This window comes from Panthera pardus, unplaced genomic scaffold (genome assembly GCF_024362965.1).
Source record: "Panthera pardus isolate Hobbes unplaced genomic scaffold, ASM2436296v1 HiC_scaffold_18, whole genome shotgun sequence".
Classification (NCBI taxonomy): domain Eukaryota; kingdom Metazoa; phylum Chordata; class Mammalia; order Carnivora; family Felidae; genus Panthera; species Panthera pardus.
Window position 1 is genome coordinate 18,942,539 of NW_026526743.1, and position 14,656 is coordinate 18,957,194.

General features: G+C 40.3%; 1 protein-coding gene across 4 annotated transcripts in view; it reads right to left on the reverse strand.

Moving 5' to 3' along the window:
- UBA2 (ubiquitin like modifier activating enzyme 2) overlaps window positions 1–10,275 on the reverse strand; it is a 40,254-nt gene extending 29,979 nt beyond the window's left edge. For 3 of the 4 annotated variants that reach the window (XM_019423392.2, XM_019423391.2, XM_019423394.2), the window contains exons 1-6: window positions 10,080–10,274; window positions 7,395–7,478; window positions 6,196–6,266; window positions 4,426–4,490; window positions 3,157–3,257; window positions 1,104–1,225 (exon numbers count right to left, since the gene is read on the reverse strand). In XM_019423392.2, the coding sequence (XP_019278937.1) occupies window positions 1,104–1,225; window positions 3,157–3,257; window positions 4,426–4,490; window positions 6,196–6,266; window positions 7,395–7,478; window positions 10,080–10,217 (581 nt within the window). In that variant the 5' untranslated portion in view covers window positions 10,218–10,274. Of the gene's footprint in view, window positions 1–1,103; window positions 1,226–3,156; window positions 3,258–4,425; window positions 4,491–6,195; window positions 6,267–7,394; window positions 7,479–10,079 lie in introns of all 4 variants that reach the window. The other variant, XM_019423393.2, reaches the window with a different exon arrangement.
- Between the last annotated feature and the right edge of the window lie 4,381 nt (window positions 10,276–14,656).

The window sequence follows — 14,656 nt, forward strand, 5'->3', positions numbered from 1 at the left end:
TATGTTTATGAATGAGAATGTCCTGAAATTTTCCTTTTATTCCATTATGGCCTTAACTGGTTTTGTTATCAAAGACATCAGAGTCCCATAATAAAAACTAAGAAGTACTGCATTTTTAAAAAATGTCTCTGGGACAGTTTACCTTATTAGAATGATATATTACTTGTAAATTCAGTGGAAATCACCTGTAAATTCATAAAGGTTTGTTGCATTACTAAGAATTAAAACGACTGATTAAACTCCCCTAAGACATAGTACAGTTCAGGCTTTCTATTTCTTTTTTAATTAATTTTTTGGGGTTTTTTAAAATGAATTTATCCAGATCATTAAAATTTTCAGTATACTGGCATGGTATTTTTATTATCATCCTTTTGTTCTTTACTATCATTTAAATCTATGCTGAGATTACATTCTCCATTTAGTTATTCATCTTTCCTCTCCTTTTCATGATGAACTCGATAAAGTATTTTTTCCCTCTTATCTCAATTATATCCTTCCTGCTAATTTCTTTGGAGTTTATCCTGTCTTTCTAAGTTGGATCCTTATAGCACGTTAACGTTCATCTTTCTTCAAGTGTGTAAGCTAGAACTTTTCTTCCAGCTGCCATATTTGATGCATCCAACTTTCACATATATTACTTTCGTTACCAATAAAAAGTATTTTTAATTTCCATTAGTTTTTAACCAATGAATTAAAAACAGGCATGCAATGTTGACTGAATTTAATCTACCGAATATCTCCACCATATTTAAAAGAATATTCATCTAGGGGTGCCTGGGTAGAACAGTCAGTTAGGCGTCTGACTCTTGTGCGTCTGACCTTCGGCTCAGGTCACGACCTCACAGTTCATGAGTTTGAGCCCCCATATTGGACTCTATGCTACAGCACAGAGCCTGCTTAGGATTCTCTCCTTCCCTCTCTCTCTGCTTCTCTCCAGCTCGTGCTCTCTCTCTCTCTCTCTCAAAATAAATAAATAAACTCTTTAAAATAAATAAGTAAATAAAAGAATATTCATCATAATCTCTCCAAGAGATTTAAATAAAAACAGCCCCATTTCCTATCATCAGTACTGAAAATATACCCAGAAATATATATACTCTTACTTGAACAAATACTTTGCCCAAACGATGCAATGAATAGGTTCTGAAGGTGTGTTACGAATTGTACAGCCAGGAAAAGTTCTCTGGGTAGGTTTGGGATGACACTCATAACACTCAGTTACACCCTGCAAAATCAGGATATGAGAAGAACATTTATCCCATGATGGTGGTTTTCCAACACTATCGAGTAATATCATCATAAACATTCATTCATCTACATTCCAACTGTATTTTGTACTGTCAAGGAAATTTTAAAATATTAGTGACTCCAAAATTCTTACTTTACAGATGAGGAACTATAACAAATATGAACTGAATCAATCACAGTCACAGCTAAGTCTAAGCCAGGATTTCTCTGACTCCTGGACCAGTGAACACCACTTACAACAAGCCAAAGGAAATTACTGTACCTGAATAGCAAACACAAGAAGTTTACCTTAATCACATTAAACAAAAGAAAAATTACTAGATAGACAAACAACAGCTTTCTAACCAATTATCTGCCAAAGGTGTGGACCTCCATTATTTAAGTATTACCCATTATATTTGTGTTACTTGTAATTTCCTAAAAACTAAGCAAATTAAAAGTATTAATTTCAAGAACTACCTAGATACACAGAAAATTCGTGGCTATTACCAAACCAATACTCTTCATTTTGTTGATTTAGGCTTACATCTTTTTTTTTTTTTTCCATTTTATTTTTTAAATTTTAGTTAGTTAACATGCAGTGCAATACTGGTTTCAGGAAGAATTCAGTTAAGCTTACATTTTAACTTGCACCATAAGGAATCCTTGGAAGAAGTCTATGGTACATAAGACAATTTTTCAAAACCATCAGATGAATATTCCTCAATTGAGCAATCCTCAACCTCAGTCTTAATACATACTAATATCTTAAGATCATGTTAATAAGCAATGTCTTTACAATAATGGTTAAAGAACCAAAACTTGAGGGGAGCCTGGGTGGATCAATCTAACTTCAGCTCAGGTCATGACCTCACAGTTCCTGACTTGGAGCCCCACATCAGGCTTTCTGCTGTCAACACAGAGCCCACTCAGATCCTCTCTCTGTCCCTTCCCCACTGGCTCATGCATGCACTTTCTCTCTCTCAACAAGAAACCTAAAAAAGAACCCCAACTGGCAAATAGTGTTTTAACATAAATGGCAGCAGATACCATTTCTGGTGTCCTTTGAATAAGCTTTCTTGGGGGCAGCCATTCCTTAAATCACAGTAGAAAACAAGAGAACTACTGCTTTGACCTATGAATAGATCCTGAAGGAATCCACTGACTTAACTAAAATTTAACACACACTGACATTTACAAGAGTCTTTGTAGAATGACACTAAATAAGCTTCCAAGAGTAGTATTTATCAGCTGAAACAAATGAAGCAGAGCCACAATTTTCAACATGGGTAAACTGCCAAATAATGGACAAAAATAGCAAATTTTAAGTCAAGTGTAATTCCTTTTGGTTTCAAAACCTGCAAAATGATTCTTCAAATGTATCTATGTTTAATTTCCTTGAAAGAACTAGAAAACAAAAACAAACAAAAAACAACAACAAACCACAATGCTGCATTTTATAAACTGGGTTTGAGTGTACAGGTATTTATTTACTCTATTATTCTCTAGTTTTATCTAAACATTTGAAATATTTCACAAAGACACCAAAATTTTTCAAAGTACTCTTCAGATCTATCAACCTAGACTTTAGATAAAAAATAACTTTGCAGAAGGCAGTTTCATCATATATCAACTACAGCATGACATGTAGCCTCAGCTACAAAGAATTTTAAAAGGCAATTTTATTATGTTTACCAGTCTAATAATTTTAATATACAAGCTACAGAAACAAAGTAGCACAGAGCTTAAAAAAAAAAAAAAATCTCTGCTTATAATACTCTTTATTACTTGACACAGTATCTAGTTTTATCAGAGTACAAAAATCCCTACATCTTGGGTACTAACCAGCCCATATCATCTAAACCCAAAGTTTACTTCTTCCCTCCATAAGATCACAAATATTTGGGAAGTAAAAAAAATTTATTTTACCTTTTTGATGGTAGTTACTTGCCCAAGATAACCAGCAGTTCCACTCTCAATAAGAGGAACATCAGCTGCCAGGCACATCCTATTAACATGGTTGCGAGCAGCTGGAAGAAAAACACTAGTTAGCAGGAGGTGATGGGGGGAAAAATCAGTTACCTTTAATTAGGATGACATTTACCCAAACTAATTTTTTTTATTTTTATATGCAATTTTCTTATAGCTATGACCAGGGTAATACAACTGTTACATAAGAGGCATTCGCTAGCAAAATTCCAAATACAAGGAATTTATATGACAAATTTACTCCAAGAAAAAGCACCCTTACTATACTTTTTAAATTCCAAAGTGTCACCTTTCTGTTCTATAGCTGTGCCTCCTCTATTAATCTTGGCTAAAATATTGTCTCAATGAGTTCTGAGTCCTTAACTTACTATTATTCTAATAAAATTATCAGGTAACACATGGCAATGAATGAAGAATGTGGAATATCAACTTGGAACTATAAAGGCAGTTTAAGGCAAGGGGAGTAAAGAGGAGTCTAGTAAGTCATCCTGACCCTTTCTCTGCTTTGTGTTTTTTCTTTGGTATTTCTGGCTCAAAATTGTTACAAACCACTCCACAGGTGTTGTTTTACATGTGGAACAATGACTGGCTATACAATACTTGATTATAAGAAACATCACCCCCTACTGTGAAAAGCTTAAATGGTTCAAAATGTGTACATCTAAATAGAATCCAGGCTGATATTTTATGGCACCAGCCATATCGAAAATAATTCAAGATCCATGGCATCTATGCTAACTTTGACAACCTGTTGCCACATTCTCAAAACCATGGTTTTAGGGCCCTGATTGCACTTTAGAATCACGTAGGAAATTGAAAAACTATGATATTCAGAGTCTGATTTAATTGGTCTTGGTGGGATGTAGGCATTGATATTTCGTCTCCATATATATGAAGGAAGTCACACTGTGCTTCAGTGATGGAATACTCTGAAACAAGCACACACCCACATACCAAATGTACTCACCCTCTTTAGCGTTTTAACAACTTCTATCTTCACACCTTTTGGTAGAATAGCAGAGTATATGATAGCTAAATTCCTGCCTGTTCTAGTTAAAATTACAACCAACTGGTAAACTTTAAACCTAACCTTACTTCTCTCTGGATTCGAACTACTGAGGAAATATTTAAAATACTAAAAAGTATAAACAGCCTTGTTATAGGGGAAGGAAAATACTTAGAAATTAAATGTATTAAAAATAATCTCACCTCTGTTATCCAAAGCATTCATAACCAATATAAACTGTCGAAAAAATTCCACATTATAGTCAGGGCTACAAAACAAAATAAAACAAATGTCACCAAAACAACTGGCCTTACACATGATCTTCACGTATAATACAGGGTCCTAAAAAGCGTATTAAAGTAATGGTGCAAAAATAACCGATATTAGGGAGGGGTCTCTATTATACATTTGATTTTTTCCAAATACCATAAGCAGATTTTAACGAAATTACTTCCCACCAATCCCTGTGAGTGACTAGACACCCTTTCTGGCCAGCTACCCAGGGCTCGAGAGCAGGATCTCAAACTGGCAGAAAGATGGCATGGCTTCACAGGTCCCATAGGCCCTCTCTGGGCAGCCTGGGAACATACAAAGAACACATTCCCAGGATATGCCTGGCCTCTGGCTTCACCTCACATGGTCAGGATCAGGCAGGGTTCAGGCCTCTAGGGTTCCCACTTTTAGCAGCACTGGGAAAGCAATACGGGTAAGAGAGTTATAGGGCTATGCAAAGGCTTGCAGAGCAAACAACCAGAGAATTAAAAAGGTGGAGATACACATTTCCGGAGAAAGTGTAAGACTTTCTCTAATTCCAGACCTCAAATGAGAAGTTATTATTTTTTTTTTTTTAATTTTTTTTTTTAACGTTTATTTATTTTTGGGACAGAGAGAGACAGAGCATGAACGGGGGAGGGGCAGAGAGAAAGGGAGACACAGAATCGGAAGCAGGCTCCAGGCTCTGAGCCATCAGCCCAGAGCCCGACGCGGGGCTCGAACTCATGAACCGCGAGATCGTGACCTGAGCCGAAGTCGGACGCTCAACCGACTGAGCCACCCAGGCGCCCCAGAAGTTATTATTTTTAATACCATTTACTTGTAAGCTAGACAACAGCTATACATAAAGGATAATTTAGATCCAGGATTCCTATGCCCCAACACTTCCATAGTTATATATTCACGGAGAGCAGAGAATATTTATGTACTGTGAAAACTAGGACCCCTTCACAATTCCTAGTGTTATATTATAGAAGTCACAGCCAAAATAAATATTTTGGGAAGCAACCTTTGAAATTGAAGAAGACCACAGATGAAATCAATCAGAATGAGAGCAATATACTTAGAAAAGTCTGGACCATTATATAAGGATTTTTCATAGTTTACTATATCTTTATTTAAAACAAAAATAAAGGCCCTTTATAAGTTTCTCATTAAAAAGTAACTCATTTAAAAAACTCTCATTAAAAAGTAACTCATTTAAAAAACTCTCTTTAAAAAGTAACTCATTTAAAAAACTCTCTTTAAAAAGTAACTCGTTTAAAGTATTAAAATATCTTACCTCTTATCTAACTCCCTGAAATGATATAAACTTAAAAAACACAACTTATGTGAGTACAAGCTACCACATTTTTCCTAGAAAAATTTTTTTACAAAATTATTATTTAAATTTCAGTTAGTTAACATTCAGTGTTATACTAGCTATTTAGTGACTCAACACTTACATACAATACCAGGCGCTCATCATAAGTGCCCTCCTTAATAATACCCTTCATCTATTTAACCCACCCCCACTCCACCCCCTGCACCTTCCCTCTGATAACCATCAGTTTGTTCTTTATAGTTAAGATTAAAAAAAAAAAAAAAAATTCTTAAAGAGCAGAATGACCTCAAGCTCATGTAGCTAATAAAAATACCATATACTTTGAAAGTTTAACTCACAACAAACTCAATTCTGCAACATAATAATTAGAACATACTTCATGATGCTGTCATGGTAGGCTATGATATTAGCTTTCGGGTAAAACTGCAGTACACTTTCTTTAGCAACCTGGAAAAACAAACAACACTCAATTACTAACTTGATTGCTACAACATTTCTCTCTGCATTTCAAATTTATTTATGGCAAACAATACTGTTATTTCACCTACTTACATAATATCTTATATTAAATATAAACATATAAATTTAATCTTATATTATAAACTAAAGGAATATAAAAATGTGACAAAATTTCATTAACATTAAGCTATACACATTTTAATAAAAATAACAGGAGAGCCGGCCCTTTCCCATATATACATCTACATGAATGGTAAACTTCAGCAAAAATATAAAATGCAGTAACTAGGTGTTAACCCATTCATTCATTCAACAAGTATTTAGTATCTTCTATTTACCAGGATCTGTATGAAGCATTTGGTAAGCCAAAGGGACACTAATCAATGTAGATAAACAAAATTACAAACAATGACAAATGATACACAGAAAAAGTAGAAGTTGTGGGGTGCCTGGCTGGCTCTGTTGCAAGGAATAACATGCAACTCTTGATCTCGGGTTGTGAGTGCAAGCCCCACGTTAGATGTAGCAATTACTTAAATATATTCAAAGAATCTTAAAAAAAAAAAAAAAAAAGAGTAGAAGTTGTAAGAGGAAGGTCTTAGTCTAAGAGGTTTATTCAGAGCATATCACGAGAGAAGGAAGCCAAAATTTGAAAACTGAAAAGGAGATAAGAGTGGGAGTTTGCCAAAAGCGTTGGGAGAAAAAGCAAAGCAAAAAGATGTTTTAAGACCTTGAGTCAAGATGGAACATTCAAGGAACTAAAGAAAGATCAAGGTGGCTAGAACCTCAGGGAGGTTGTCTTTTTCTAAAAGGGACAAGAGCATGGGCTGTAGGTTCTCTAGCCCTCAAATACAGGAGCAGCCAATCTGCAGGAACACAGAACAAAGCTCATCCTAAGCAAACAATCAGAAATTTAAATATGAAGGGGACACCGTTAACACAACTGAGGACAGCATAGCCTTAGAGGATCAAAACGGGAGGACGTACTCTTAAGTGCCGTCCCCTATATTCTCCCTCCCACTGAAGAGTCCCAGTTAATCTGATACCATAAAGAGAAGATCCACCAAAGTGCACAAATATAAATGAACAGAAATGGTATAAGAAAAGTAAAGTTACCTGGGCCTTTGATCTTCCAACATGTTTCTTTTGAAACAAAAACTGCCTGTTGAGGTTGCTGACGTCGATAGTATCCAGATCAATCTACAAGTGCATAAACTCCAGATAAATCACAAATTTTCTGGTATGTGTGAGCAATATCACTATCCTCAGCACCCATAACCCAAAACTTTTGCTATTTGCTACATTAGCAGAGGAAATGCTTTCCCCAGTAATACCAAAATTGTTAAACTGATAAAAATACTTTAACACATATGAAAAAAAAAATCAAGATTTAATTTCAGAGATAACTTTCTCAAAAATATTTTAGAAAGGATGCATTTTTTTAACCATCTTGGCAAATGTTTGGAAATTCCTTAGATGGCATAAAATCATAATGGGTTTATTAAAATAAATATAATTCATTTCTTTAATTACTCTTTCAAATCAAATAAATCAGATTTAACTGTGACCCGTTTTTCTTAAATGACACTTAGCAGATTTACTGAGTTTTTGTTGCTTTAGTTCAAAAGTCTTCCCCCACACACAACTCCATTTACAATTCTCACCTAAGGGCTCTGAAAGGAAACATCCACACAAGGTTGAAAAAAGTGTCACATTTTAACTTTTATCTAATTGCTGCTTAAAAATAAACACAAGAGGGGTGCCTGGGTGGCTCAGTCGGTTGGGTGTCTGACTTTGGCTCAGGTCATGATCTCACAGTTCCTGAGTTCAGTCCCACACCGAGCCCCACACTGAGCCCCACATCAAACCCCACATCAAGCTGGCTGTTGTCAGCAGGGTGCAGGCTCTGGATCCTCTGACCCCTTCTCCCTTGGTCCCTCCCGCTCTTGTTGTCTCTCAAAAGCAATAAATAAATAAATAAATAAATAAATAAATAAATAAATAAATAAGGGAAGAAAATAAGAATGACTAAAGACTTTCTATAAATTTATATTAAGAGTCATCAAACATTCTCATTGGGAAACATCTTAACAGCTTTGGTTATAATTTCTGAAAATCATCATATATAACCATCTAAACATTTTCTATTTGTACTTTCTAAATTTATTATAAAAATTAAATCAAATAGGGGCACCTGGGTGGCTGAGTTAAGCGCCACTGCCCACTTGGCCTCACTCAGGTCATGATCTCATGGTTTCTAAGTTCAAGCCCCAAGTCCAGCTCTGCGCTGACCACTCAAGAGCCTGGAGCCCGCTTTGGAATTCTGTCTCTCCCTCTCTCTCTGCTCCTCTCCCGCTCACACTCCCTCTCAAAAATAATAAACATTAAATTTTGTGATTAAATTAAATAGAAAAGGATCAGCATTTATTGTTCAGGTGCCCAATTCACTGTCTTGTCTATTACAAGACAGTTCCTTTAATTTTTTTAATGTTTATTTATTTTTGGGATAAAGAGAGCGCGCGCGTGGGGGGGGGTGGGGGGAGGGGCAGACAGAGAAGGAGAGAGAATAGGAAGCAGGCTCCAGGCTCCCAGGGCTCAGCACAGAGAGACCCACCCGGGGCTCAAACCCACGGAGTTGGGAAATCATGACCTGAGCCCAAGTCACATGCCCAACAGAGTGAGCCACCCAGGCGCCCCACAAAACGGTTCTTTTAAACATGCAACAATAGGTACCAGCTGAAGCACAATCATATTTGGATTTGTGGTACAGAACTGGATGGGAAGAATAACTTTGTAACAGCCAAAGGAAAGATGTGTAAATTCTTCCCCCGCCCCTCATTTCATAGTTCAGTCTGCCATATTTACTTTTTTTCCATTCCGTGTTTCCACTACACTTTAAGACACTTTAAGCTGACATCCAAGCTCCACGTAACATCGCCAATCTCTAAAAAGTTTACATTAATAAAAATAATTTAAAATTACAGCCAAAAATAAAAATAAAATTACAGCCACTGTACATCAATGCAAAAGTTAAAATCCTAGTATCTTCAGTGATACAAGCTAACGTATCTATGAAGATAACAATGACAGTCACACAGACTGCACCCAGAACAGAGGGGTGAGAGCCCCAAAGGAGTCCTGCCACTTGCTTCCTGATTCAAGGTAATTTACTAAAACCCTTCTAGATCTCACTTTTCGTCTCATCTGTTTAAAATAAAAAAGTGGGGGGCGGGGATGAAAACTGCGTCTGCAACCTTACGGCGGTAGCGCAGATTAGATGCGTTAATGCAAATTACCCGCTCAGAACATCGCCGGTCTCGGGACAAGCGCTCAGTATGTATTGGCTCCTATTACTGCCACCCTCTGCTCTGGACCAGTATTTGAGTTAAGGGAGACCTCCCAACTGAACAGTCACAACCTCCACGAGACACTGAAACAATCACCTCCTGCCTCCCCTTAAAGCTGAGGAACTGCCCTGAAGCGAAAAGACACGAGACCTCCTCCACAGCCTAGAGCCGCCACAAATTCGCGCTGCCAAGGAGGCAGGGGCGGCCGCACCGCGAGACGCCAGGAAGACCCCGGCCCGCGGCCTCTGTGGCGTCCCGAGCCGGCCAGGCGTGCAGCGAGGCCCGCTCTGGCCCCGCCGAGCAGCGCCCTCTCTGCAGGCAGCCACGACCCCGGGGTTTCCAGGCCTGCTGCCGCCCCGCCCCCTCCAACTCTGGTCCCGACCTCCGGAGCCCGAGCCCCCCGGCCCCGGCAACACGGCCCGCCATTCAGCCCGCGCGCACTCCTGGCCCTCACCAGGTCGATGTGGGAGAAGCCAGTGAGCACGAGGTTCTTGAGAAGCTCGCAGCCGATGCCGCCCGCTCCCACCACCAGCACCCGGCCCCCGGCCACGGCCTCGGCCAGCTCCCGGGGCAGTCCCCGCGACAGTGCCATGGCGGGACGACCACGAGCCGCGGCGGAGGCGGAGGCGCGAGAAATGAGCCGCGGCCGGAAGCAGGTGGGGGAAGGGCGACCCAGCTTCCGTTCATGCGCAGTGCGGCCGTCATTTGGCGCCGAGCGGGCGACGCCCGGGACCTGTGGAGCGCACCGCGTAGGTCAAGGCTCGGCTTTGCGCCAGGAGGTCTCTCTCTCTCTCGCACCTGCAGTGATGCTCCAGCCGGGTCGTGTTTTCACAGACGCGCGCGGAACCGCTATCCGGCTTAAGAAACCTACGGGCCACCTTTTGGCCTGGGGTTTGAATTCCCAGCCAAGGCTTACTTACAGGTTAAAAAATAGATGCCCCTGTATGTAAGGAGCTCTTACAAATTAACAAGAAAGCAAGTGTCCTTTAAACAGCAAATACAGGTCAAGAATGTGAACAGGCACTCACAAAGAAGATGAACAGTATGATCAATAAACGTATTAAAATTTAATCAAAGTCGGGGCGCCTGGGTGGCGCAGTCGGTTAAGTGTCCGACTTCAACCAGGTCACGATCTCGCGGTCCGTGAGTTCGAGCCCCGCGTCAGGCTCTGGGCTGATGGCTCGGAGCCTGGAGCCTGTTTCCGATTCTGTGTCTCCCTCTCTCTCTGCCCCTCCCCCGTTCATGCTCTGTCTCTCTCTGTCCCAAAAATAAATAAAAAACGTTGAAAAAAAAAATTTAATCAAAGAAACGCAAAGCGGTGTTTAGATCATTTTCACCTATTAATCCGGAAAAAGAAAAAGTGTAACTCTCTATTGTCAAGGAATAGGAAAACAAGCACTCCCGTTACTATGGTTATGGATTGTAAAGCAAAGCTTTTCTAGAGGGTGTTAACAAAATAAACTGAGGTGTATTAAAAATTTTGTTGGGGCACCCACTTGGCTCACTTGGTTAAGGCTACGACTCCTGGCTTAGGTCATGATCTGGTGGTGGGATACAGCCCCGTAGGCAAGTCTGCGCTGAGCCTGGAGCCTGCTTGGGACACCGTCTCTCTGTCTCCGTCTCTCTCTCAAACTCTCTCAAAATAAATAAATAATCATTTTTTTTCTTTTTTCTTAAATTTTATTATTTTTTTAATGTTTATTCAATTTTGAGAGAGAGAGAGAAAGACAAGAGCACTAGTGGAGGGAGGTGAGGGCACGGAGAGAGAGGGAGACATAGAATCCCACGCAGGCTCCAGGCTCTGAGCTGTCAGCACAGAGCCCAACACAGGGCTGGAATCCACAGACCTTGAGATTGTGACCTGAGCCGAAGTCAAATGCTTAACTGACTGAGCCACCCAGGCCCTCCCCCGCCCCCCGCCCCCCGCCCTAAAGTTTATTTATTTTGAGAGATAGTGGGGGGGGGGGCAGGGGGAGGGCAGAGAGAGTGAATCCCAAGCTGACTGTGTGGAGCCTGTTGGGGGGCTCAGCTCGAACTCCCGAAACATGAGATCATGACCTGAGCTGAAATCAAGAGTCCCGATGTTTAACCGACTGAGCCACCCAGACGCCCCAGTAAATAAACATTAAAAAATTTTTTTGTTGACTTGAGCAAAATTTGATTTGAATTGGGCAGCATTCTACCTGGCAGATAGAAAGAAACTCTGAGGAACTGTACAAAATGAAAGATTTTGATGGCTATAAAGGAGAAGGAGCAAGGAAGTTATACCAAAGTGGGTTGGTTATTGGAAGGTTACCTTTCCTTTAGGTGATCTATCAGACATATTACCTAACTAATGCTGATCAGGCAATTCCTGATTGACTGGTTTAAGATTTCATTTCTGGGAGAGCCAGAACTATAATTAAGTCTCTGCTTGGTGACATGAGGTTTAGCGTAAGCAACTCCATTTTGGGCTTATTGCCCCCCCCCCTTTTTTTTTTTTAAGCAAGGGTAATTTGGAAATGTGATTAAAAAAATCCCGGGGCGCCTGGGTGGCTCCGTCGGTTAAGCGGCTGACTTCAGCTCAGGTCATGATCTCACGGTCCGTGAGTTCGAGCCCCGCATCGGGCTCTGTGCTGACAGCTCGGAGCCTGGAGCCTGTTCCAGATTCTGTGTCTCCCTCTCTCTCTGACCCTCCCCCATTCATGCTCTGTCTCTCTCTGTCTCAAAAATAAATAAACGTTTAAAAAAAAAATTAAAAAAAAATCCTCACAATGTTAAATAAAAAAGATACAAAGTCACGTATGAATAAATTTTGTAAACACAAAAATATATTTAAAAAACAGGAAGAAAACCACAGTTAATATTTTTATGTATCTGTGTTTCATGGAATTGTGTGTAATTTAATTTCTTCTTTAAACCTTTCTGTATTTCCCAAATGCTCATTTCCTTAAAGAAAATGTTAATTCTAAAATCAGAAAAAAATTATTATCCCAACCACTAAAAAGAAAGGATAATTATGTAATGTGATAGAGGTGCTGGTAAAAAAGACACAACAGGCCCAAAATGTAGTCACTTGTGCTAAGGAGCAAGCTAGCAAACCAAGAGTTAATACCTACCCTAATTGCAGTTTCAGCCTTCCCCAGGAGTGGAATTTTAAACCAATCAGTCTGCAATTTCCTGGTGAACACTAGTGATACAATCTGACCCTGGTAAGGGAAGGTAACTTTGCCTGAAATAATCTATTTTGTAAGTTCCTGTCCCACAGTCCTTCTGCCTATAAAAACCTTCCATCTTGAACAATTCAGAACTCGTTTCCACTTGCTAGATAGATGGGATGCTGTCAGACTCATGAATCTTTGAATAAAGCCAGTTAGATCTTCAAATTCACTCGACTGAATTTTGTTTTTCAACATGCTAAATATTGCTACAAGAGCAATCATATTACAATATATAAATGTATGAAGTTAACACATTGCACACTTTATAAAAATAAATGTTGTAAATGTTTATTTTTGAGAGAGCATGAGTGGGGAGGGGTAGAGGAGGGGGGATGGAGGATCTGAAGCGGGCTCTGTGCTGACAGCAGACAGCCTGATGTGGGGCTCAAACCTATGAACTGGGAGATCGTGACCCAAGCCGAAGTCGGAGGCCTAACCAATAGAACAACCCAGGCACCCCACGCATTGCACACTTTAAATTTACGCAATGTTATATGTCAAATACATTCAGTAAAAAATAACCATTAGAAGAGAAAGGATAAAGATAGAAAACATAGGAAAATGCTTTTGACTTCTGTGGTCTTTCTCATAAACTGTTGGCTCACCAACCACACACCAAGCTGGTCTATGAAGAATACTCAGGCTGCTGCCCTGATGCAAGAGTGCAGGAAGTGCCAGAGTGCTCAACCAGAGTGGGGGGCACAATGGACTGCTGATGTTCCTTCCCAACACAGGGCTGGCTTATAGAAAGACCCCATCCTCGCAGTTAAACCTACAGGAGGCCCACCCCAGGATGCTGATCTTACATCTCCCTCTAGACATTCAGTGAATGGGAATGACCTTCCTTGGCTTCTCTCCTGCCTCCCTTGTCTTCCCTTGGCTGGCCTGGGCTGAGTATCTTAATTCTGAGGGCCTTTGCTTTTCTTTGTGGATTTGTGTGAGTGTAAGTATAAAATGTAAAATAATTGCTCACCTTAAAAAATTCAAATTAGGACACAAGTGCAGGAAATGAAAGTCCCACCCATACCCACTCCTACTCCCCAGGACCTTTGATGGCCTTTGTCCTTCTTTCTATTTATTTTCTTAATGTTTATTTATTTTTGATAGAGAGACCATGTGCCAATGGGGGAGAGGCAAAGAGAGAGGGAGACAAAGAATCCGAAGCAGGCTCCAGGCTCCAAGCTGTCAGCACAGAGCCCGATGCGGGGCTCAAACTCACAATCTGTGAGATCATGACCTGAGCTGAAGTCGGATGCTTAACCAACTGAGCTACCCAGGTGCCCCCTTCCTTTTTTTTTTTTTTTAAGTCATCTCTCGATCTTGAACTCATGACCCCGAGATCAAGACTCGCATGCTCCCCCAACTGAGCCAGACACACACTCCAGGCCTTTGTCTTAATTGATCTATGTCTCCTTCACTTATTTGTTCTTATTTATTTAACTCATCTCTTCACCCAATGTGGGGCTCAAATTCATGACCTCAAGAGTCATGTGCTCTGTCTGAGCCAGCCAGGTGCCCCTGCAGTTTTACATTTAAATGGGTTCACAATGGGGTGCCTGGGTGAGGCACCTGGGTGGTTAAGCTTCTGACTTCACCTCAGGTCATGATCTCGAGTTTGAGCCCTGTGTCAGGCTCTGTGCTGACAGCTCAGAGCCTGGAGCCTGCTTCGGATTCTGTGTCTCCCTCTCTCTCTGCCCCTCCCCCGCTTGTGCTCGGTCTCTCTCCCTCAAAATTAAACATTAAAGAAATAAATAAATGGGTTCACACTGGACTTATTTTCTCATATCTTGTTTCTCTAACAATATATAACAACCCTACCCTTTTCCGCTAA